We start from the raw sequence: 27,177 nt of genomic DNA, 5'->3' as shown, positions 1-27,177 counted from the left end.
GGATGCAGCTCGAATACTTAGAATGTAACACGAATGTCCCGAATGTACCAAGAATGCCACCGGAATGGTCCCCGATAGGGTATAAAACGCTGCCGAATCTAGCATTTTCATCAGTCTCAGCCCAGACACCATAGAGTATGGACCCCCTGGACCATGTTGCTTTGCTCCAGATTGCTGTCCTCCAGCAAGACTTGCTTGAAAGAGATGTGGAGGAGGCTAGGAGAAGAAACATTAGGACTCTGCTTCAGACTCTGAAGCTGCTGGGGCATCTTCAACAACAGGAGCTGGCGCTTCTTGGGCTGCAGCACCTCTGCCCCGTCCATGGCCGCAGCCAGTGGTGGAGTTCTTGACTTTGGCTCCCTTCTTCCTTGGTGGCATGACGTGGGAAACTTTTTAAAACAATGGACAAAAGGTTGATGTTGAGCAGGCGACTCCTCAATTCAGACTGAAGTTCCAGTGGCAGCTAGCCGTGTTTTTATGCGATTCGGTGGCGTTCTGAATCACGTCCGGACTCATTCGAGTGCCAATCGGGATGTTCCGACTGCATTTGAGATGTATTTGAGCGGCAATCGAAATATTCGGACGGCATTCGAAGTGCATTCCAGCTGAACTATTTTAATATCGAAATAGATTCCAGCAGCAATTGAGATGCACTCGAGGGACATTCCGGCAGGATTTGAAGTGGCTCGGCATTTTGATTTTTCCCTCGAATGCGATCAGAATGTTTCGAATGCTGTTGGAATGCCGTAAGAATATTTAGAATGCAGTTAGAATACACTTCGAATGCTGTTCAATATTTCTCCTCTTCGAATGCACCTTGAATGTTTTTGAGCATGAGCAAAACGTTCGGGCCGGCCACAAGAATGGGCCCGAATGTTTGGAATGCAGTCAGAATTTTTAGAATGCACTTTGAATATCCTGGAATATACGAAGAAGTTTCATTCCGACGGCATTCCGGCTCATTCCGCCTCTAGTGTGACTACCCTATGAGGACTTTAACTTCACTACATTTGAAAGACAAATATCCTACTTTTTACTCCACTACGTTTCTATCAAGGTCCTCGTTACTATGAAGCAGCTTTGAAAGTGGATGTTTTTTATGCCTCCGCCACCGTAAGGTGCAGGAGGCATTATGTTTTCGGGTTGTCCGTGCGTCCGTCCCAAAACCTTGTGAACGCGATATCTCAAAGGCTAATGAAAGGAATTTCACCAAACTTTCACCATTTGTGCATTTGGGGACAAAGATAAACTGATTAGATTTTGAGATCAAAAGGTCTGAGGTCAAGGTCACTGTAAGGTCACATGTCTGTCCGAAAACCTTGTGAACACAATGTCTCCAAGGCTAATACAAGTAATTTCACCAGGTCATGATTACTGTGAGGTCAAATGTCCATCCCCAAATCACAACTTAATAAGGCGTGTAGTCTACCGGGCAGAGGCATCCCCATCGACGCCGTTGGCGTCAAGTTCTATCTAGTTTCGTTTCTTTTCTAAAACGTGATTTTTTTTTTTTTTTTCCCGCATGTGACACTGAGACAACCTGTCAGTAATCACTAGGGTCACGTCACGTCCATAGACTGGATAAAATCAGGTTCAATGATTTGATAATCAATGATAAAAATTGATAGAAAAGTCAGTCTTTGGGCAGCTGAATAACTATCTTACTGAGAATAACCTATATGAACCCCGACAATCAGCTTACAAGATCTTTCATAGCACTGAGACGGCACTTCTCACTGTTACGAACGACATCATGCTATCACTGGACAAGGGTGAGAACGTCTTTCTTCTCTTATTGCACTTGTCGGCAGCTTTTGACACCGTTAACCACCCTCTGCTCCTGTCCCGCTTGGAGAAGTCAGGGAATGTGTTGCAATGGTTCTGGTCCTACCTCTCTGAGCGATCGCAGTTTGTCAGCATCAATGGCTCAAGATCTACAGTACGAGACCTTACGGCTGGAGTGCCTCAGGGGTCCGTTTTAGGACCCATACTGTATTTTTACTGTATACCTTGCCACTTGCGGAGGTTATAAGATCATATGGACTAGATTATCATCTTTATGCTGCTGCTGATGATGCGCAGCTATATTTGTCATTCAAAACAATGGATGTTGACGAGTAGCCTGGGCCTGCCCATCCTAAACATGACGCAACACGAGGGCCTGTTGCGAGCTTAGTCTGGCCAGGCAAGCTATCTACAGCTCTTCCAAGCTCCCGAAAAATCGGGAACCAATCAACTTTAAGCATCTCCAGTGGCCCTGGGTAGAGGCGTGTTCAAGGCACTGACGTAGTAGAACTGCGACCGGAAGCCATAGATTGTTTACAGAATCCATGCCGGAAGTGCTTCATTCACGCTTCCGCATCTATTACGTATAGATGCTGTATTGAAAGCATTCAACGGGAAGTTCTCATTGAAAACGGAGTAAAGAGCAGCCCTGGAGGTATTTATTGAAAGGAAGGACGTTTTCGCCTTGCTCCCGACCGGCTTCGGTAAGAGTTTAATCTACCAGTTAGCCCCGTCACGTCACATACGTCAGAGGAAAGAGTGATGTGATTGGTTTAAGCTTCGTCACAGCCTTTTCTGGCTTCGACCAGTAGCAAACTGAGGCATTTCAGGGAGGCGGGTCAACCACGGGCTCTGGGAAACGGTTGGGCTTAATATCTTGGCCAGACCAATAGCTCGGAGAGCTTTGTCGCGTTAGCCAGGCTAGTTGACGAGGCGAAGTCGCTGGTTGAGGACTGTGTATTGGTTACATGTCGCTGGATGGTTCTTAACAAACTTAATCATGACAAGACTGAGGCAATGCTTATCCACTCGAAGTATTGTGCCCCTTTCCAGTTCCTTGGGGTTGGAAATGAGAGATTGTCTACAACATGGTCGGCTAGAAGTCTTGGGGTCGTATTTGATGAACACATGAGTTTTAATGCTCCTATGTCGAGCATATGTTAAGTCATCCTTCTGTCGTTTAAGGAATTGATCAAGAATTAGGAAATATGTAGATAAGGACTTGGTGGAGGTTGCTGTCCACGCATTCATAACATCCAAATTGAATTATTGTAACTCTGTTATATGGATTACCTAAATATGAGATACAGAGATTGCAGTATGTACAAAATGCAGCAGGTACAGTAGTTTGTCAAGTCAGTAAATTCTGGCACATCACTCCAGTTTTCAAGGAGCTTCACTGGCTCCCAATTCAATACCGAATTAATTTTAAGATATTAGTTGACAAATCGCTTAATGGGTTATCCGCCAGCTATTTGTCAGAGCAGCTAAATTATTGTCGTGTGTGTGCTAGATCTTTACAATCCAGTAGTAATGAACTGCTTGTAGAACCGAGATAATTTACAAAGACTTATGGGGACGGAGTGTTCTCAGTTTGTGCACCGCGACTATGGAACAGGCTCCCGATTTCAGTACGCAAGATAAATAGTCTAGTTAACTTTAAAAAGGCTCCGAAAACCTTTTTTATAGTCTGCCTCAGAAAGTGGGTACTGTGGGGGTGCCCCACTAAATATACTCAGTCAATAAACTATACGGTTTTGAATGATGTTGGTTTGAATTTGAAATAAGATGATGAAAGAAATAATACAGATAAAACTAAATCTTTGATGTGAATACTCTATTCAGAATTTGGCAAAAATTCTGCAAATTTATGGAAAAATGGCGGCTTGATCTGGGACATGATAAACGGTCGACTACATCGCATTCCCTTAAAAAGGTTGTAGTCCACTGAAAAGTCTACAGTTATCACTAATTGTATTTTAAGTTGTAACTTTATACACCTAAGGATTGGTGCGCTCACAGAATAATCATAACCGTAATAAAACATCATGCAAAATATTTGATCACCGTTGTAACTCAGTTTTCCGCAAACCAATACGATCGTGTGTTTTGATCTAAACGGAAAGCCTCAGGGTCAAGGTCACGACCTCACCAAAAGTAGGAACTTAAAATCACTACGCCATATAAACATTTAGTTATAAATCTGCGATTTTGTTTTTTAAAACGAAAGCTGAAAGTTGGGTATAGAATATGTTTCTTACAGAATATGTTATGATGGTAGCTGGTCTTGTATGAATTTCTGAGCTATAAAATGAGTTGTGGTCTATTTTTTACCGTAGCGTGTTATTTGTGTGCGGGGAAGGACACACATTAACAATTTGCATGTGTAGAATGGAATTTTCCACTCCAGCAGTTAGAAGTTGATCGTGCTTCCGTTTGCGGTCTCTCTGTTACGCGGGTGATCTGTTCGGACGTTATCACTGAAAAGGGGAGTTTTGACAGTTTTATTTTGTTTTAGTCTTGCAGTATAAGGCAATAGAATGTTTCTTTTTCATCTTACTTTCATATTTCGTAGTGTTTGCGTATTTTTGGCCAATATTTTGCAACCATGGTCAATTTAGATCGAACTTTTGATCGAATCTACGGCCAGTCATTTTGCCCCGCCCCTGCCTCGCGCTCCGTTCGGTGCGGTAGTGATGTCCCGTTGCTCGCGCGCCACAGCAGAGACCCGCGCGACCTTCAGCCGGTACAGTCGCTGTTCTTTTACCACCGCCGTTATTCTCATCTTTCCGGTGTGTTCTTGATTTTTCCATTGTGCCCTATTCCGCCATATCAAATCCCCCAAATGTATCATATTATTCATATTTAAGTGAATAATCAATTCAGTCATCATAACTTGGCATTTTTAACCCAAGCAATCAAAAAAAGGAAATTTATTCAATATTTTCACTCATCTGTGAAGGAGGGGCTTTAATTCTTCATGATGGAGTTATTTTATATGGAAATCAATTTTACAAAAGCATTTGAATTGTAATCAAAAAAATTTTCCACAGTGGAGGCCAGATAAAGCAAGATACTATCTTTATTCTTATTAAACATGACAAAAGAAACATTGAGTGTTCGGTAAATGCAAAAAAAATAGTAAAATTAGAAAAGTTTCTGAGACGGACCCATATAGTATTTATATTTCATAATTATGCCAGTTGAATGATGTGTATCTATTGTAGTCAATTTATCTTGTTGTAAAACACCTTGAGCTTTTTTTTTAAAATTTATTTTCTTTTATTGCTTGAACAACATTTAGAAGCTTCTGTGGGCTATGAACATCTTTAAAGTGTCTTAACCAGCTAATTTGCATATCCCCATATATAACTTGCATATACAGTCTAATATGCATGCATGCATTAATTAGGCCTAAAAAACCCTCTTATATTCTGTCAGTAAGTTTGGCTGAGAAATGCTTTCAGTAGCCAAACTGTTTCTGGCAGTTATTTAAAATGTGTCTATAAACACCATGGATGCATAACATATTCATATTAGCAAATTTTAATCTCATTTGCATACAACTGACAATTCTGAAACAAGGGCTGCTGGTGTTCAGAAGCGGCAAAACACTTGTTCCTCAGCTTAAATAATTGAAATGAGGGCACCATATTGGCCACGTGATCAATCCGTCTCGCTGCATAAGCTTTTTGTCCAGATCACGCAACTTTATCTGGAAAATTTGTGACAAAATCGCGAGACTCGCTGATGGTGCAACTGTATGGTTTGAGTATTGAACAAGCTGTATTCTATCTGGTTTGAAATCTGCATACACACACACTGCACTATGCATTTGTACAGTTAAACCCCAGTCGCGTGACGAAATTTCTTTTTCCTCGCCGATGAGGAACCAGAGTTTTGGGGGAAGCCCTTGAGCTAGCATAACAAAAGCACGCTCCAGACGCGGTGCCATGGGCACACTTATCTGGAGCATGTGTAGGTTGAATATATCCATATTTAAGCTGGAGATTAAGCTATGTGCATTAATTTATGTATGGAGCATGTTTAGAGATGGGAAATTAAGATTATCAAAACAAATTATGAGCGGTGTCAGTAAAGTATTTATTTATTTTTTTTAAATCCCACCAAAAAAGGTATGAGATTTAAAAAAAATAATTAAACTGGTGCATTCATTGATTACGCAACCGCCATATTGATTGCTGTCTGAACTCACTAGCACCACTTAATGGTGAAATGAGACAGGACTCATTCGTGACCTTGGCATCACCTTAAAGTGCGTATCACGGGTAAATTCAGGAGCAAGATCAATGTAATTCTCCTATTTTATATTAAACCTTGGTCAAATATCTGTCACATTTTGTGCAATTTTTTCTTTTTACCTTGCGCAATACCAGAAAAATTCAGTTGAAATCAAGCCATTTGATGCGAATTGGTCCGCCTCTGAAAAAACTTGGCGTTTGGATTTCCTGGCAAACATTGATTTTTGTGACGTTGCGTGCGGGACACCTCCTTCTGAATCCTACGTCAGCGCTGGTTTGTTTATGAGAAAACGACCTGGTGGTTTTCTGCAAATTTCTTCAACGTTATCGCGTAATTATTAAAATGGTTAACAGATGTATCGTAGGAGGGTGTAGCAACACCGATCTTGATGGGATTAGTACTCATCATTTCCCAAAAGACCGGACAATGAGAGAGAAATGGGAGCGCTTCGTGCGAGGCACCCGGAAAAAGCCGAGGACCAAAGCAGAGCCGAGAAAAAGACCAAAAAAATCGGCGATTCACAAGTCGACTGTTGCCAGGGTAAGAAATAAGAGACTATACTCTAAATTAGGTATTCCTTTGTTTGTGTGGTACACGGATAATGTTATATATTGACACACACAAAAGTAAACAACACGAAAGTGCTGGGCGATAATAGACTTACTTCACATGTATCAAGGGATGTGCGTGTCAGGGCTTGAGATCTTGGGACCTGTCAGACACATTAAATGTATATACAACCCTGCTTAGCTGATTCCATGTGTGTAGCTTATGAAATCTTTCTCCTACAGTAGCCAGTACTCTTCTAAATGAAGAAATATATAAATACATAATAGTAATTAGAAAAAATATGATTTATGTAACAGTAGATAGATGAGCATTGATACATGACGCCATGGGTTTAGAAGCTCAGGCGACGATTCCATATTTCAATGCAAAATCACTAGCTGCTAAACTTGGTCTACATAGGCTGTGCACTGAAACCGTGCAAACTCTCGCAGCCTGCTGGCGCTTCCGCAGGTAACGTTATGAATCTGGCTCCAGACTCCCTTGGGATTTTTTCAGACGCGTTTTGTTATTTTATTTTTTTCTGCTGTAGACAGATGACCTTGTGCAAAATTACCCTTCCGGATGAGTGTGTAAAGGGACATACTTTCATATAAAAAACCATGAAATTGGTCCAGGATATGCACTTTAAACCCACATACCAAGTTTGAGGCCAATAAAACAAAGCATTGTTGAAATACATGCTCACTTTGTGTTTGGGGTGTCTGCTATTAACTTTTGTTAGGCTATGGTTTTAAATATCTAAGCTCCTTCGATAGCTCCTGTAAAGACCAGACTGATGATCAACTGATTTAGGCTTGATGCCGATTGGATCTGTAAATTCTACTTTTTATAAAACCCCCGATTCTGCTTTAAAAATGGCTGATTCTGCTTTATTTTGCCGTTTTATAACACTAATTTAAAAAAGCCCAAACAAATAAACTCCTCACAAATAAGAAAATACTAGCAAACACGAGTAAATTTGGAATATTTTTCTTGAAACAAAAACAACTCTTGGAACTTATTATGGCTAGAACCTTACTCAGAACCCTTAGATCAGTACAAAAATGACATGAATCATGATAGTTGTCCCAGCAACCTCAGAAGATCTTACTAGAGAAGATGCATGTCATGCAAAACATTCAAAACTATGGGTTTCATACCATGAGCGATCTTGGTCTACTTTGAATTGTACAACTAGAACAATTCAACATTATTAAAGGAGAACTGAAGTCATTTTTAAACTTGCTTTATTTCTTAATTAACGTGTTATTCAATTACGTTTTCAGTTTTAGTAACCTTATATCGTGACTCGCGTTGGCAGCTAATCACAATTAAATACAATACTTATCGGCCTATTTGGTTTTTAGCCGTGTTGAATTTAGTTCGTTTGGTCCACGGCAGGCGTCGCTTATCCGCGCGATCTTCACCAGACTTGTGCGAGACTTCGAAGCGTGAAGTGTCAGCCAGGTGTCAGTGCCGCCATTTTGAAAACTGTTTTCCAAAACACAAAAACGAGTTTAAATGATGATTCCTGTCTACTTTTTTCAAACTTTCCTGATTGCTATCAAAACAAACAGAACGTCCGGCTTGATTACGTCAGCATTTGAAAGAGGGCGCGCGTGTCTTTTGACAACCCCTGTGTTCGAAATTGCTCCCTAGTCACTATATAGTGAGGATGCCATTTTGTAGTGCTGTTGGAAACCTTAGTGGGGATTATTTACACCCTCTATAGTGCGCTCAAAGTATCTCACAACGCATCATGAAAAGTAGTCCTCTATATAGTAATTCCCTATGTAGGGAGTAGCGAACGAGTAAGTGATTTGAATGAATGAACCCTTTATTGTCACTAGTCAGTGCCAGCGAAATTAACCATCAACCCATCCTTACATATACACATAAAGTTGACAGACGGGGAGTAGACAGGACAGGAAGACAGGGATGAAAAGAAAAAATACAGAGAACATGAGGAGAGGGGAGGAGAAAAAAGCAACCCCCACACTATGCTCCTGTGGGGAGTACAGTGTGGGAACATGAAAAAAACACCTCAGCACATGAGCACAAATAACACAGTACACTTTGCAACATGAAAACTCTGGACTGGAGAGAGCGGGGTGATCGGGGGGGTAGAGGTAACCCAGCGCAAGCAAGCAGCCGGTTCCTGCAGCCACGACGGCGCTGGTCGCGCACCCGCTTGTCACACTGGGGGTAAAAAGCGGCGACTGTGGAGAGTGGGGGAAGGAATGCAAGAGTGTCTCATTGCAGTGATCTTCAGGGGGAGTTGTTGTTCCAGCAACGGCCTTGGCCAAGGCCAGTGCTGTCTGAGGGAGCCAAAAGCAGATAAGGTTGGGATTGTTTGATTTCGGACACCGGGTCGGTCACTTTGATTTCCGCTGTACGTTTTACTTCCGTCCTACGATGTCTCGCACAGGTCTCAACGAATCTCGTTTACGCCCGTCGCTTTGATGTATGGACTGATATATTGCAGAGCATATTTCAAACACTCATAACTTGCTACAGCGGCAACAAAATAGCGATCAAAAATGCGTTCCGACAGTATATTTAATAAAATGAGAAATAGAATTTTGATGATAAAAAATTGCCTTCAGTTCTCCTTTGATCAGTACAAAAATAACCTGAGATCATACAAGAGAAGAACATGGCATTTTGATTCAAACTCTACTAAAAACAATGAAAACTCTGTTTCATATCACAGATTGTCTACTTATTGCATGCTTCATAGAAAAGCTTCTGGCCAGAAACGTACAAGGTTTCACCTTTGAACTCCGCCACTCTTGCCTCTAGTGTTAGCTGCTGATTACCTGATTTCCTAGATTTTGGCCTATCGGCCATGTTTATTTATATTAATCAGCTGATGGATGCGATTGGGTAATGTGGCAGGGATGTGAACACTGCCTAGGTCCAGTGCCTCGCAAGACCGTACATTTTTTTTCACCTCCAAGCGAGGGATTGGGGCACTATGAGTAGAAATGTACACGCATACCTTTTTTTTTTTTTTAACCTGCATGTCGTGATCCACACTGGTTTACAGCATTCAATATGGCGGATACCAACTCGAATGAGAAGAAATGCACGTATAATTCGCAGAAATATGACTATATTTCTGCGTTGTTTCTCCAAAATATGTAAGAGTCCGCTTTTCAGCAACACTAAAATAAATAAATAAATAAATAAATTAATTAATTTAAAAAAAAAAATATATATATATATATATATATATATATATATATATATATATATATATATATATATATATATAAAATTTCTATCGATTCCACAAAATTTTTGCTTTTACTGCTTTGCGGAACCTACGGATCCCTGAAGATGGCAATATGACAGACCTTGAAACAGGTCATATATGTGGATGTCTTGATCTAGGGATTCGACGCCACTAAGTCACTGGTAAATTAAGTTGTGGTGGTGGTGATGATGATGATTCTGTGGCAAGCAGTTTCCAGAGTTATGGACAGAAACGTGTGTCCAAATTTGGCACCTCTGGAGGGTTTAAATGTCCCACTGAAAAATTTGGTAAGACTACTTTTAAGAACGCGAGTCTGAATCTGTGCAGCAAATTTCTTAACAAGGGTTGCCGTAGATTCTCAGATCAGGTATTATTAAAGAAAAACGTACAATCACGTCTGCACCTTTTGTGCTTGGACCCCAATAACTTGTGTTAAAACTGTGTTTTTAGTAAGACCTAAATAAGCAAACTGCTTGTAAATCAGCACTAAAAATCCACACAGACTTCTAATATAATTGTACAATTAAGAAAAAGTGGCGGCTCATAGGAAGTAACGTTTCGTGTTGTTCATATTGAAAAAAAAAATATAGCTACTATAGCCAACAAAAAGTCAATTTGAGGTATTCAGACGTCAACGAGTGTTGTATCTGTTGAGAAACACCTCTGGTGTACGAGCACATCCCAGCTTTGGAGCTCGAAACTGAAGCTGCATATGTGGATGGACTTCACGTAGACTTCAAGACGCACATTGAGTGGAAAATGGCTGCTGTTGCTGAACCAGCAAAGAAACCGGTGCCCTTTGGCTCGTCACTTTTAATCTGTGAATAGCAGGCGCTTTATTCACCGTGACGAGCTAATCATGGGCAATAGGCTGGGCGGTCCGTCTTTGGGGGGAGACGTGGATATTAAAAGGGAATCTTCCCATGGGTGTCGCCACCATTGGATGTGAAGGGGGCGTGTCCCTTTCACATTTCATAATTCTTCGTTTGGACCCCCCCCCCCAACACACACACACACACACACACACACGCGCACACATTTAACATAAAATATTAGTTCACCCAGCGCAGTTTCTATTGCTTCATGAAAGAATCCATTCCACTTGATCGATAAGAGAATACACACACCACTGAAAATCCACTCCGGGTTTTCCGGGCGTTACCTACAAAACTCAACGCACGCAAGTGAAGTGAATCTCAGTGCAAGCAGAGAAATGTTGGTGCAGCTGCTCGAAAGTGGAGGAGGTAACGTCCGCCCCATTGCCACCTCACAATGTCTAGCTTTAGCTAAAACCTTATTCTTTTGTTACATGCCCTCAAAATTAACCCTAGGCCATGTTAAATTAATGTTCAACTAAACAATGAAATAAGCTTAGCCTAACGGGGTGTTCTTGGTTGATGATGAATTGTTTGCAGTATTTGCTCCTCCCCAGACACAATGGACATAAGGACATTCTTTACAAAGAAGCAGAAAGTCAGTCAAAGTTTCCCCACAGGACAGGTTTCTTTTGTCCCAATGGAAATGTTAGTGCAGTTAGCTGGCTAGTCAATGTTAGGAGATGTATCAGCTAGCTTAATGTTAGCTATCATTTCATTCAAACCCAGCAGGCCGACCTTATTGTAATGCCAAGAACGAGGTCAAGTCTGCTCTGATGATATTTATTGATTCCCTGTTGTGATTTGAAGAACTTGTTTTGTCTGGTCTTTGCCAGTTTTCTGGAAAGTAACATGGGAAATCGGTGTATGGGGAAGGAATAGTAGAAAGGAAAGCGATGGAGAGAGATGGATGTTATTCCAGGTGGATTGTGAAGGAAAGGGGGATAAAAGTTATGAAGTGGTAGAAATTGTGGTGGCACCAATATAAGAAGGCGTTATATCTATAAATCTATTTGTTATACTAATCTGTAAACGTTACTGTCGTACCACCATTGCATGTAGGTTGACAAAACTGCACTTGTTCATCGTGTGTCGTTGTTTGACCCAGTGTAATTTTGTGTTATGAAGACTGCATGATGCCATGTCATTTTTGTTATGAGTATCACTAAATCAGAAAAAAGTAAAACGCACGCACTGAAGTCACTGTTGGTGGTTAACGAAATTGCACCTGATCATCTCATCTCATCATCTCTAGCCGCTTTATCCTGTTCTACAGGGTCGCAGGCAAGCTGGAGCCTATCCCAGCTGACTACGGGCGAAAGGCGGGGTACACCCTGGACAAGTCGCCAGGTCATCACAGGGCTGACACATAGACACAGACAACCATTCACACTCACATTCACACCTACGGTCAATTTAGAGTCACCAGTTAACCTAACCTGCATGTCTTTGGACTGTGGGGGAAACCGGAGCACCCGGAGGAAACCCACGCGGACACGGGGAGAACATGCAAACTCCGCACAGAAAGGCCCTCGCCGGCCCCGGGGCTCGAACCCGGACCTTCTTGCTGTGAGGTGACAGCGCTAACCACTACACCACCGTGCCGCCCGCACCTGATCATTGTGTGAAGTTATTTTTTATGTGTCACCGTTGTGTGATTTTGTGTTCTGAAGTTTGCATGATGCCATGTCATGCCTGTTCATTGTATGAAATTATGAATATTCTTATTTTTAAACATACAGCTGAGTGTCACTATTGCTTGTCCCAGTGGCATGTTGTGTTGCATCTAAAACTAAATAAAAAAGGAAACCCAAAATAAAAAGTAAAATGCACCCAGAAAGTCATTGTTGGTGATAAATTGTGTCCCATTCGTCTCGTTATCTTAGGCGTAGCGGTGGGTTTAAAAACAGGCTGATGAATATATGGACTGGTTGAATGAGGACTTATTGTTGAGTCTCTAAAATAGTCATTGAATTAAGTGACTTTTTTTGTAGGTAAAAATAGGTGTTTAACAACCTGTTAAAAATACACCAGAATGCAGGAAATGGCATCTAATTAATGAAAAATTTTCTGACCCCCTGCCAGTGTGTGTGTGTGTGTGTGTCCCACACACATTAAAAATGCTTCTGACGCCCCTGTGCCTTCAGTGACACTTGGCTGCTCAAGTGCAGTTGAACTTTGAAATGTCGGATGTCCATGAGTGTTCCAGAACTCCAGCATCTTTGAGGGATCTTCTGCTTCGCCATTTGGTGTTCTTTCTGCAGGGATGGATTTAGCAGCGGTCTGCAGGAGCTTATAGTCTGTACATGTGTAAAAGAGCTGAACTATTTCAGGACTACGCCCGATTCATGGAGACAGTGATAAGGTGTGAAGAACTGGGTCTCTGCCAACAAACTCGCCCATGTGCTGGTTGGTGCTCATGAGAATCTTGTCACACAGCTCTCGAGTGCAGTTAAACATCATCACATAGCATGTTTAGCAAACCTCAAGCCATGACAAACAATAACCGCTTCAATGCTAGGTTAATTGGAGGCTGTTATCAGAGCCCAAGTTACCCAGACAGGTCTATATTTTATGCTCCATTACCTCCACTGCATCAACACGCATCCATGGGAATGTGTGGGTGGTTGGACGGCTTTTGTATATATGTTAGAGCCACAGCATGGCATGTGCTGACTTTTTTTTTTTTTTTCCTGTGAGCTTTTTGAATTTATCCCTAAAATCCTTTAAAGATGGAAAAACGTTGCAATTGAAATATCGAAATTTTAGTTTGATCACACTTGGAGTGGTTTGTCACTTTTACCGCTCTGTACTGCCCTCAAAGTGACCCTGACCGCTCTGTTGCCTTGGAGCAAAACTGAGTAGCACCAGTTCAGCTGGGTGGAGCCCATTTCTGGCCTGGAAACCGTGGATACAGAAGCGTATAACGAACAAACTAGCCAAATCTCTTGCATGGCAAGATTACAAGTCACAAATCATTCCAGCAAGTTTAAAATGAGATGATGATTAAGGATTTATAAACACCTTTAAAAACCTACCAATAGCACCTTTAAAGTGCATATTCTGGACCAATTTCATATATTTTTTTTTTTTATATGAAAGTACACTATATTGCCAAAAGTATTCGCTCACCTGCCTTGACTCACATATGAGCTTAAGTGACATCTCATTCCTAATCCATAGGGTTCAATATGACGTCGGTCCGCCCTTTGCAGCTAGAACAGCTTCAACTCTTCTGGGAAGGCTGTCCACAAGGTTTAGGAGTGTGTTTATGGGAATTTTTGACCATTCTTCCAGAAGCGCATTTGTGAGGTCACACACTGATGTTGGACGAGAAGGCCTGGCTCTCAGTCTCTGCTCTAATTCATCCCAAAGGTGTTCTGTCGGGTTGAGGTCAGGACTCTGTGCAGGCCAGTCAAGTTCATCCACACCAGACTCTGTCATCCATGTCTTTATGGACCTTGCTTTGTGCACTGGTGCACAGTCATGTTGGAAGAGGAAGGGGCCAGCTCCAAACTGTAAAAACAGTCTGCATGCCGAGGCGCTTGATTTTATACACCTGTGGCCGTGGAAGTGATTGGAACACCCGATTCCGATAATTTGGATGGGTGAGCAAATACTTTTGGCAATATAGTGTATGTCCCTTTACACACTCATCCAGAAGGGTAATTTTGCACAAGGCCATCTGTCTACAGCAGAAAAAAATTAAATAACAAAACGCATCTGGAAAAATCCCAAGCGAGTCTGGAGCCAGATTCGTGACGTCACCTGCGGAAGCGCCAGCAGGCTGCGTGAGCTCTGCACGGTTTCAGTGCACAGCCTGTGTAGACCAAGCGCTCCCATTTCTCTCTCATTGTCCGGTCTTTTGGGAAACGATGAGTACTAATCCCATCAAGATCGGTGTTGCTACACCCTCCTACGATACATCTGTTAACCATTTTAATAATTACGCGAGAACGTTGAAGAAATTTGCAGAAAACCACCAGGTCGTTTCCTCATAAACAAACCAGCGCTGACGTAGGATTCAGAAGGAGGCGTCCCGCACGCGACGTCACGAAAATCAATGTTCGCCGGGAAATCCAAACGGCAAGTTTTTTCAGAGGTGGACCAATTCGCATCAAATGGCTTGATTTCAACTGAATTTTTCTGGTATTGCGCAAGGTAAAATAATTGTGCAAAATGTGACAGATATTTGACCAAAGTTTAATATAAAATAGGAGAATTACACTGATCTTGCTCCTGAATTTACCCGTGATATGCACTTTAAGACATTCCTGGCATTCAGTCAGAGTGGCTGCTGTAGATCTAAAGAATTATGCCGCTTTTCCACTACAAACGCGGCTGAGTCGGGCTGAGCCGTGCCGTGCTGAGTCGGGCTGAGCGGGGCTGTTGGAGTTGCATTTCGACTACAACCGCGCTGAACCGTGCTGGCTGGAAGTGGGTGGACACATTGGGTGGAGTTAGCGAAAGTGGGTGGACGTCAGGTGATGTCGTTAAGCAGCGCAAACAGTGACATCAGTGATCTTTTAAGCCGTAGTCTCACGACCCGGATAGTAAACAATAAACATGGAGGACATGGAGTCGTTAGTGTTGCTGGTCTTGGTTCTGTGGCTTGTTGTCACCGACAACGCCAACAGATACTGGCAAGAGCGTATAGATGAGGCGAGGCGCATAAGGCTTCAGAAATTCTCGTAATTCGTAATTATTCTTCTTCCGGGTTTACGGTGTTTACAGATCCCAGCGTGCTCGCGGGGCGTGTGTGGGCATGTGAGGACACTCCTCCTCACCAATCAGTGCACAGGGGAGTGTCTGCTCACGCCCCCAGCCTCACTCGGCACGGCTTGGCTCGCTTCAGCCCCACTCCAAAACCGTGCGAGTTTTAGGGGCTAAGCAGGGCTGAAGCGAGCGGAGTCGTGCTGGTTTTTGGTAGTCGAAACGCGAGCCGTGTCGGGCTGAAGTGAGCTGAAGCGAGCTGAAGTGAGCTGAAAAAGGGTAGTGGAAAAGGGCCATTAGATGTGTGAGAGAGATCGTTATCGGTGTTAAAGCTGACCCTCAATCAATAATTTTTTAAACCAAGGTTGTCCTGTGAATAAATGAATGAGAGAGGCAACCACACCCAGTCCCATGATTTGGTTACCTGGAATCCTAAACAACTAGGATAAAAATGGCCGGCTAATGTAATCTAATAACATGCGGCCAGCTATTTAGCTGGATAAATGCATGAATGGAGTTGTGTACAAGGATATGACTTCGCAGTAAGGTGAGGACTGTGTAGCCGTAGTGCTTATCCTCTCTTCCTTATAAAGTTTCGAACGTCGTACTTTGTGTTCGTGACCTCGACCAGTCATCAGCACATGTTTGAAGCTCTGAGGTGTTTTGGTTTTTCAAAAGTCTGGAGGAAGCTAGACGTATCTTGGCGTTTTTATTATTTCTCAACCCATGTCCGTTGTTTGTGGGCGGCACGGTGGCGTAGTGGTTAGCACGGTCGCCTCACAGCAAAAAGGTTCCGGGTTCGAACCCAGCGGCCGGCGAGGGTCTTTCTGTGTGGAGTTTGCATGTGTCCGCGTGGGTTTCCTCCGGGTGCTCCGGTTTCCCCTCCAGTCCAAAGACATGCAGTTAGGTTAACGTGGGGCGGCATTGGGCTGAGGTACCTGACCCCTGACTGCTCCCCGGGCGCTCTGGTGTAGCTGCCCACTGCTCTGGGTGTGTGCACTGCTTCAGATGGGTTAAATGCAGAGCATGAATTTCACTGTGACAAATAAAGGTGGTTTCTTCTAAGTCAGTGAGGTATTTAAACTCCTGGTGTGCGAGTTGATGCCCTATAATCTCAGGATTTCTTGGCATCCTTTATCTGTGCTTCCCTGTTTCTCTCTGGCCAAAGAGTTTTACAGACCCTCGAGTTGCACTTTCCCTTCAGTCGTGTGTGTCTATCGAAGACTTTTAGCATAATTAATTGAGAACAAAGTCGAATTGGCGTTTGTGTAGGCTCTGATGGGGCACAGCTGATGTGATTTGCTATACTTGGTGAAAAAAGAAGAGTTATTGTTCTCTCCTACACACAGAGAAACAGCAGAGCCCTAAAGAGCTCAGAGCTGATTTTTTTTTTTTTTTGCAGCTTCATTTTAAGCACTTGACTGAAAACAAAGTCTGCCTTATGTTTCTGACACGGCTGTACCGAGACTAGTTTAATAAAATAAGAATCAAAGGAGAGGTACAAATACTGTCACGGTTTACTGTAACGTTCCAGCACGCAAAGACATTTTGGACAGTTTTGTGCTTCCAACTTTGTGGCAACGGTTTGGGGAAGAACCATATACTACGAGTGTGATGGTCAGGCCAGGTTTGCACAAACTTTTGGCCATGTAGAGCGTTTCTTTAACACCCTGCTCCACGATTTCTGTCTGACGCTGTGACGTGGACTTGTTTTGCAGGAGACGCCATCTGGGCCGTTTGTCCACCAGAGCGTGAGAAGAGGACACAGCCTGAGGGCTTCCAGCAGGGCACCATTCTTCAGCCAGCCCAGGGCCTCTCTACCTCCCCAGGTGAGTACGATTGGATAAAAAGAGAATGTGAGAAACTGTCAAAACAGAACCTTGGTTAATTTTTTTTTAAGTTCTACAGGAGTTTTGAAGATCTTATAGTAAGCTATAATGGTTCCCAACCAGTGCTACTACAAGTTTTGTTTCCACTTGGGAGAGGGGGCACGACTGATTCAGTTAAAGGATATGGGACATGGATTTTTACCTGGGCGTAATTATGTATAAAGGACATAAGAAATGCCATCTAAATCACTGCAGGGTGTCAAAAATGTGAAAATCATCACATTATTCTACTTTTTTATACATCAGCGTAAAACAAGGATCCGTTAATGAGCTAGGTGGTCACGTGACCCGTGACGTCACAAAAACTTTCCAAGGAGCCAGCGCTTGGGAATCTAATGTAAACAGGTTACCGAAATGGACACCATCGACAGTGACATTCCCGATGTTTCACAGAGATGTGAAGTTAGACCTTATCAATTCGAACCGATAGCTGGAAATTCACATGAACATGGATCTTGTCTTTACTCTGACGGGTCAGATGATTCTGAAAGTGAGAGTTCATTCAGCCCTCATGAAACTGAAAGCGGTCGGCTCCATAACACTTCCTGGTAAGTTAAAAACAATTCTGCTCAAAGGCTAATGATCTGTTGAAAGAAGTATTATTTTTGTATCATACATTGAAAGTTCATCATAGATCTAGCTAAAGTCCGTTGCAAGCTAGTTTTTTTTTTTTTGCTGATATTTTTCGAGATTGATTGAGATACAATGCTTCCAGAGTCCGAGATGAAAACGTTCAAAATGGCGAAACGAGTCAGAATTATGATAATCAATAATTGATACACCCAAAATTATAATACTAATCCTTACCTCGGTTTTCAGTCGCTTAGCGCAGAGGTCTTCAACAGGGGGGTCGCGAAATCGCACCGGATCACTCATATCAACAAAAATATTCCTGCCCTGTCCCCTGGCCTCCGTGCAGGGATGCAAACAGCGCGCCTTTCGGCGGATGCCACCTTTTTCACGGCTGAATCGCGCAGATCCGATTTAAAAAAAAAAAAATAGCGATGTTGGTTCATGGAGCATGAGGCATGAAGTGTAAGGATATGAGAGAGGCGGTTTGGGTCGGGAAGCTGCGTGCATTTGTGCAGCCTGGCGCAGGTTTCGTGGCTTCCCGATTTGAACTGTTTTTTTTTTTTTTCTCATCCTTATGCTTCCTGTTTCATGTTTCATGAATTAATATCGCTCAGTACCTGAGTATTAATGTTGAAAGAATCCTCAGTGAAATGGTCCGAATACAGTTTGTGGGAAACAGTAGGTGCAAAGTTTTTTTTCAACAGGTGTTCTGTAAAGTTGTCCTACGAAGCCTACTGCGCATGCGCAGGTGAGCCCACACTTTCCTCAGCTTCGGGTCCTTGGGGAATGCAAAAAAACTTACTCCAGGGCATTTCCCATTGGAATTATTGCAACCATAAGCAGCACAATACACCATGATGTCCAATGTATGATGTCCAATGTACTTTAAAGACTATAAAAACAATTTTCTTGTCATCCACTTCTCCATTCATCTACCCGGTTGTGCTGTGCCCGAAAGTTTTTGTGACGTATGATCACGTGACAGCGTCTCTTCCGGTTGCAAAAAATGCATATCGGAAGTCGAGCAGAAATGCCATATAATCATCACGAATATAACGATTTTGCTGAATTTAATAGATGATTTTGTATTTGTTGATGCAATTAATTCATATTTTTAATGGAAAGAAACTGATATAGCGTGCTTTTATGTTTCATGTCCCATATCCTTTAATGAGGCCGTGATCACCTCGTTTATCACAAGACACACTAGGGCTTGATCATTTTGATAGACTGAATACTCAGCAGAGAAAATTCACATTTCTGGAGTGACTTTGTTGCAAATCGATATCCGATGTCGTGTTTAAATCCTCCATCATACGGAACGGCAGCAAGTCTTGTTTGTGTAAAATTTCGCCTGCTTTTCTTAAGCTGCATGTATGTCTCGGTATGGTCTGAAATGTTATTCGATATATTTAAAGCAATGGCAGACTTTCACGTGACGTCATCGTAACTGCGGATTTGTTGATGCAGTCGTGTTGCCAGGCGAGCTTTCTGTTTGACAACGAGTGGCTGGAAGCCAAATTCAGTAAACATCTGTAGATAAACTTGTCGAAGTTCCATCCAAAAGAACAATTCCAGAGACCTGTAGTGCTTTTGGATGTAATAACAGATGTGGAGATAAGCCTCATTTAACTTTTCATCGCTTCCTGGCGAACCCAGAAAGACGAGAAAAATGGCGAGGTGCAGTTAAACGGGAAGACTGGATGATAAAGCATTCCCGTGTGTGTGGAGAACGTTTTTATATCAGGTTAGTGCGAAGGCTCTGTGCAGCGTTAAAATGTAGATCTGGATTTGGGCTTCGGACACGATATTTTTTATTTGACCTAACGCTTGGTTTGACGAGCAGCATGTTTATGTACTGATAATGTAGACGAGGCTAAACACCATAAAATATGCTAGATCTAGGCCCTGGCTTGTTTGTTACTATTAGAAGTCTGCATTTGAGCTCACCTTTGCCGTAACGTATTTTTCTTTATCAGGAATTTCCTTGAACATTCCGGCACGAAACCTGCCTCGAAATATCGGTCGACATCTGTACTTTTGTAAGCCTTTAGCATCAACGGTGTATTTAGAAATCCCAAATGCTAAATAGTTCAGGATGTCGTAGTGTCCCAAATCTGGTAGCTGGTTTGCCGAACACTTCAAGTGGAATAAATACATTTGTGGGTAAATTAAGAAGAAGCCTTTATTTTTGTCACATGTACACTCAAACACAGCGAAATTCCTCCTCTGCATTTAACCCATCTGAAGCAGTGAAGGTGCACGCACACACAGAGAGGGAGAGAGAGAGAGAGAGAGAGAGCGCGCAGTAGGCAGAATAAATAAATACGTTTGTGGGTAAATTCTATGGATCTGTGATAGGGCTGGGAATCGATCCAGGTTTCCTGGATCGATTCGATTCCGATTCATAAGGTCACGATCCGATTCGATCCGATATCGATCTACTTAGATATTGCTGAGTCCAGCAGTCGCAGGTCAACGCCACCCTCTCGGCAGAGTTCAGTGAATGTGCAAGTGTGTCTTTTTTTTGTTTTCGCATACATTTTTGGGATAATAGTTTTGCTCAAATGTTTGCGACGGGGCAGAACATAGCGTGGTTCCAGTCTCTTCACCTGTAGTTTGAATCCAGCATTTTCTACGACACTGTAGGGGCATAGGTCTTTACTAATAAATATCCCGACACCCTCGGTTATGCTCAAGGCATGCTGAGAATTTGAAGGAAATTTAACACCAAATGCCTTCTCCAGTGCAGTTTGATTCGACGCAGGTTTAGCTGAAACTGTGTCGGCGTGGTGCCTGGATAAGTGGTTGCGGAGATTGGTTGTATTGCCACTATATTTTACCTCTATGTGGCACAGTTTGCACACTGCTTTTGTTCTGTCGAGTTCGTCTCTGTCCTCGTAACGTTTGAATCCAAAGTAATGCCATACATCAGCTTTCAGGCCAGGCGGTGATTTTAGCTGTGCAGCTTCAGCCATCTCGCGTTCTTAAGTTTCGGTTTCGTTTGCCGGCACCCGCTTTTTATAGCGGTCCTTGCGCGGTCGAGAAAATAGTGCCTATAGCCACCTGGAAGAGATCGATCCACACATTTTTGAATCGATCTCATATTTTTTGAACGTGAATCGATATCGGATCGTGGATCGATCTTTTGAACCCAGCCCTAATCTGTGATGCCTGCATGTTTCAGCTTTTGGATGTAACATGATCTGCTGGTATAAAATACATTTTTAATCGTTTCAGAGAGATTGTACTGACTGGAGTCATCTCGAGTTTCGTTATTAATGGTCACGGCTGTTTCGTTGTTTGCCCGGCAATATGGCAGACGCCACGTGATGAGCAAAAATATGTGACATCAGTGAAAGACCTCTTAAGGTAGTTTGATAGTGAATTCTAGTTTTTGTCTGCTATAAGCAGTGTCGGGCAAGTTACTTCAAAATGTTTTGCGTTATTTATTACTTGTTACTGTCATTTTCAAGTAATTCGTTACATTACAATATTACTGTATTTAAAATGTAAGGCATTACACTACTATTGCATTACTTTTAAGTTACTCTCACCAAAATAACTGGAAGTATGGATTTGGCAATCTAAATGTAGCTCAAGACGCTCAGTTAGCTCATCACACATCCAGTGGAAGGTGATGTGGTATCTGACTGAGCTACGGTAGGCTTATGGTTAAAAACAGTAGGATATAATAGCCACAGTGATGGCTCATGGCACAATACAAGGAACAATCATCGCAAGAACAGACAAAAGGTCAAAGTCTGGCAACTTGTGATAGAAATACTGTAACTTTAGGCCTATTCATATTAACATTAATCGAACTGTATTGTAATGTCTAATGATAGGATACAAAATTAGCATTTCTATGCCTTTATTGTTTAAGTTTACGGCATTAAGCATAGTTTATGCTTCATAAAAAAAAAAAAAAGATTAGCCCTAAAGCCTAGGCCACAACTAGACGTACGATTTTTTGGCCGTGCGATTTTTGGCGTTTCCCAAATCGCTGCGTTTTTTTTGTTCATGGAGAAAGACGCACATTGGCCGTAAGTTTGTCTTGCAACCTGAAAAAAACGTAAGCGCCTGTAAAGTTTGTTTGACATGACAAAGGACATCTGCGGCCAGTCTACAGCTCGAAAATCAGCACGTCACACGCGCGCCCTCTGTGCGTTTCACGTACGCCCTCCGTGCGTTTCTTGTGTTTTTTGCACGTAGACCGGCCGTCGGAGCACGTACGGCCTGTTGTGACCTAGGCTTAAAGGATATGACTCCGTCATTTCAGAAATTTAACAAAAATGAACATCATATGGCAAATCGTAGCCTACAATAAAACTGGCCTGAAAAAAAAAAAACCCACAAGCCTTTTAAATCACGGCTAGACAATGACTATTAGCTATATGAGGCTACCCAGGGCGGCACGGTGGTGTAGTGGTTAGCGCTGTCGCCTCACAGCAAGAAGGTCCGGGTTCGAGCCCCGTGGCCGGCGAGGGCCTTTCTGTGTGGAGTTTGCATGTTCTCCCCGTGTCCGCGTGGGTTTCCTCCGGGTGCTCCGGTTTCCCCCACAGTCCAAAGACATGCAGGTTAGGTTAACTGGTGACTCTAAATTGAGCGTAGGTGTGAATGTGAGTGTGAATGGTTGTCTGTGTCTATGCGTCAGCCCTGTGATGACCTGGCGACTTGTCCAGGGTGTACCCCGCCTTTCGCCCGTAGTCAGCTGGGATAGGCTCCAGCTTGCCTGCGACCCTGTAGAACAGGATAAAGCGGCTACAGATAATGAGATGAGATGAGGCTACCCAGTCACATTTTGAAAAACGGAATTAGAAATAAAATCCAAGTGCTTTTAATGATATTGAAGTGCTTAGGCCTCGAAGAAAAGGCAGCTCAATCACTTTAGTCTGACTTCCGACCAGAAAAAAAACTCGGTTATACAGGACAAAAAAGTAAACAAACTGTCAGCATATCTTCAACAATGTACTCTGCCACAAGTCTCCTAACCTCCTGAGGCTGAAGGAGCATCTCAGAGCGGCAGAACGTTAATTTTAGCTGCTTTGTGATTTTATCGCCACTCTCATCCTCCGCTTGCTTCCTTGCTAACTTCATGTTACTATGGCACCTCTGTAAATGCTTAGTTAAATTACTGGTGCTATTTCGGGAAGTGGACAGTTCTTTAGGTTTAGCACACACAGTGCATTTGACCACGATGTTCTTCACATCCTTATTTTTCACAAACTTAAAGTAATGGGCATGTGCCCATCTAGAGAATGTGCTATCTGATGTTAGATCAGCTGCAGGTTCACTCATCTCTCTCTCCTGTCTGACTAGCCTAAAGGAAAAGGAAGTGAAACATTTTGCGCGGGCGTTTCACCTCTGCTGATCTCGCGGTGATTTTGGCGAATTTGTACAGTATGAAGGGGAAAAAAACAAAACAAAACCCACCACTTCATTCCAGGTTAAAAATGCATTGTAACGCCTGTTACTGACATTTGTACCGAGTAAAATATTACCAATTTTTTTTTCTGTAATGCATTTCATTACCGCAAAAAGCAATGCATTACAGTAATTTGTGACTTTTGTAACGCGTTACTCCCAACACCGGCTATAAGCATGTTCCATCTCTTGATTCTGAAACGCATCTCTGATGTTATGAGTGCGATCAACAATGCAACGTTAACAGATCATAACATTTTAAATACAACCCCGGTTCCAAAAAAGTTGGGACAAAGTACAAATTGTAAATAAAAACGAAATGCAATGATGTGGAAGTTTCAAAATCCCATATTTTATTCAGAATAGAACATAGATGACATATCAAATGTTTAAACTGAGAAAATGTCTCATTTAAAGAGAAAAATTAGGTGATTTTAAATTTCATGACAACAACACATCTCAAAGTTGGGACAAGGCCATGTTTACCACTGTGAGACATCCCCTTTTCTCTTTACAACAGTCTGTAAACGTCTGGGGACTGAGGAGACAAGTTGCTCAAGTTTAGGGATAGGAATGTTAACCCATTCTTGTCTAATGTAGGATTCTAGTTGCTCAACTGTCTTAGGTCTTTTTTGTCGTATCTTCCGTTTTATGATGCGCCAAATGTTTTCTATGGGTGAAAGATCTGGACTGCAGGCTGGCCAGTTCAGTACCCGGACCCTTCTTCTACGCAGCCATGATGCTGTAATTGATGCAGTATGTGGTTTGGCATTATCATGTTGGAAAATGCAAGGTCTTCCCTGAAAGAGACGTCATCTGGATGGGAGCATATGTTGCTCTAGAACCTGGATATACCTTTCAGCATTGATGGTGTCTTTCCAGATGTGTAAGCTGCCCATGCCACACGCACTAATGCAACCCCATACCATCAGAGATGCCGGCTTCTGAACTGAGCGCTGATGACAACTCGTGTCGTCCTTCTCCTCTTTAGTCCGAATGACACGGCGTCCCTGATTTCCATAAAGAACTTCAAATTTTGATTCGTCTGACCACAGAACAGTTTTCCACTTTGCCACAGTCCATTTTAAATGAGCCTTGGCCCAGAGAAGACGTCTGCGCTTCTGGATCATGTTTAGATACGGCTTCTTCTTTGAACTATAGAGTTTTAGCTGGCAACGGCGGATGGCACGGTGAATTGTGTTCACAGATAATGTTCTCTGGAAATATTCCTGAGCCCATTTTGTGATTTCCAATACAGAAGCATGCCTGTATGTGATGCAGTGCCGTCTAAGGGCCCGAAGATCACGGGCACCCAGTATGGTTTTCCGGCCTTGACCCTTACGCACAGAGATTCTTCCAGATTCTCTGAATCTTTTGATGATATTATACACTGTAGATGATGATATGTTCAAACTCTTTGCAATTTTACACTGTCGAACTCCTTTCTGATATTGCTCCACTATTTGTCGGCGCAGATTTGGGGGGATTGGTGATCCTCTTCCCATCTTTACTTCTGAGAGCCGCTGCCACTCCAAGATGCTCTTTTTATACCCAGTCATGTTAATGACCTATTGCCAATTGACCTAATGAGTTGCAGTTTGGTCCTCCAGCTGCTCCTTTTTTGTACCTTTAACTTTTCCAGCCTCTTATTGCCCCTGTCCCAACTTTTTTGAGATGTGTTGCTGTCATGAAATTTCAAATGAGCCAATATTTTGCATGAAATTTAAAAATGTCTCACTTTCGACATTTGATATGTTGTCTATGTTCTATTGTGAATACAAAATCGGTTTTTGAGATTTGTAAATTATTGCATTCCGTTTTTATTTACAATTTGTACTTTGTCCCAACTTTTTTGGAATCAGGGTTGTAATAGTAATAATCATAAAAACCAAGTAAATGTTCGCTCCCAAAGTTATTGGGTTGTCATTCACCCAATAAAGGAAGTGAGCGGAAAGGAAGTGCTCGCTGACCCGAACTGCTCTCGGACGTACAAGTTTCTCTGCGTATCAGACTGATACCCTGATGAACTAAATTTCGTTGTACATTTGTGCAGTGACCAAGTATGAGTAGCACGCTGTGTGAGCACAATCGCTATCAGGCGTGTTAAAATGTAAATAACTTTTCTAGAATTTCACCAAAACTCATTGAATTTTCAGCATTGTAAGAGAACTCCCTAAAGTATTATTCAGCAAAACCCCAGAATGATAGCACAAATCTAGAATTTTTAACAGAATTTTAGTTCTTAAAACTTAACGTAATTATGGACGCCACGCGTAACATTTACACCTATGAAAAATCACTTTGAATGCTGTTTTGAAAGTTTTGATCAAATATTCTCTATAATAAAAAAAATCGCTTAAATATTATAAACACAGTCTTTTAATGTATCAAAAAATAATTTTGATAAAGCAAGGAAATTCGGAAGAAAATTTGTTTTTTCTTTTGCTTGTTGTGCGCGTCACGCTACCAAAATCTAACTAACCCCTTCACGAACAATTCCAACTTTCATGGACTTGTAGTGCGAATAAACCTTTCAAAAAATATATATAATACTTCTCACCCAGTAAATTAGAATCCTGGTGATTTATATCCTCGTAGCTTCAGTAGATCTAGAGATTTAGTCGATTTAGTAAATCCCAAACGCTGTGAAACACGCCAGCCATCTATGGTGAGAAGTGCTGCTGTAGTTGAGAAACTCTCATTTCTCCCGCTTCCAACTAACTCCGTGACCCATACCAAAATAACAATGTCACGCTCATCACTTAAGGATGATTTATGCCAAGTTTCACGGAAAAATACAGTGAAATAAACTTGCTAGAAGCATTTTTCAAAATCCCAAACATTATGAAACATTTCTTGTAGGGCAGACCAGGGCATTTTCCGGCCCGCGGGCCGCATCCGGCCCTTTGGTTCATTCTGACCGGCCCGCATAAGGTTAATTAGAAATTACAAAATAAACGTATTTTCTAATTTTACCTCATGCATGGACTGAATGTGCATTGTTTTTATTTTGAAGTTGTGTTCAACAAAAACGCAATGCGCGCGACATGAAATTCCACGAAACCTAATCCCGCGATAACTACTTCCGTAATTTGTCCAGACCAACCACAAACTTGTACGTCATCCTTCAAACGGTCCAGCCAATCACATAGCGTGATGTCACCAGCAGGTGCCGGAGCCCGAGCCGATCTGTAGATCTGATACCTACACCGAATCGACGTTTTCAGTGATGAAATTTAACAAATCCAGGTATAGATCCTCTCTCACCCATAATCATTTGTCAGCTGTGCTTCGCATCTCCACCTCAGACATTCAACCTGACTCTGATGCACTCGTTAAAGACCAACAGAGACGAGATTTCTCTCACTGAACAAATAAAAAACTGAAAAACACCAAATGAGGTGATTAGACTACAAATGTGGGCATCATTATTATAATATGATGTATCTTGCTTAATATTTGGAGTAGAAAGACAATATTGTGATGTCTTTGTGTTTTGGGGTGAATGTGACTGAAAAAAAAATGGTACAAACGTTCACATTTTGTTAACCATTGTTTTGGGAAATTTGATTGAATAAATGACATTTTTTGTAAGGCAACCTCTTTTTTTCCATACTCTTACCAGCTTGTAAAAACAATGTTATTTACTGCTTTATATAAAGAAATACAATTAATATTATGCAGAATTTAATTCAGCCTTTTGGTCCGGCCCTCCACAAAATTCTGTTTCTCATGTGGCCCCATGGAAAAAATAATTGCCCACCCCGGTTGTAGGGTTTCAGGTTACAAATTTCGAGAATAGAGAAATTGCAGCGCAAAAGTTTGCCACTAAACTCGCGAAAAT

General features: G+C 42.1%; 1 protein-coding gene across 1 annotated transcript in view; it reads left to right on the top strand.

Annotated features, from left to right (window-relative positions):
* Nucleotides 1–27,177, top strand: part of mcu (mitochondrial calcium uniporter) — a 192,802-nt gene that overhangs the window by 71,048 nt on the left and 94,577 nt on the right. Inside the window, exon 2 of the mRNA XM_060925463.1 lies at nt 17,163–17,273. Coding sequence (XP_060781446.1) covers nt 17,163–17,273 — 111 coding nt within the window. The remainder of the gene's footprint in view (nt 1–17,162; nt 17,274–27,177) is intronic.

Source organism: Neoarius graeffei, chromosome 7 (genome assembly GCF_027579695.1).
Source record: "Neoarius graeffei isolate fNeoGra1 chromosome 7, fNeoGra1.pri, whole genome shotgun sequence".
NCBI lineage: Eukaryota > Metazoa > Chordata > Actinopteri > Siluriformes > Ariidae > Neoarius > Neoarius graeffei.
This window is presented reverse-complemented; position numbering and strand designations above follow the sequence as displayed.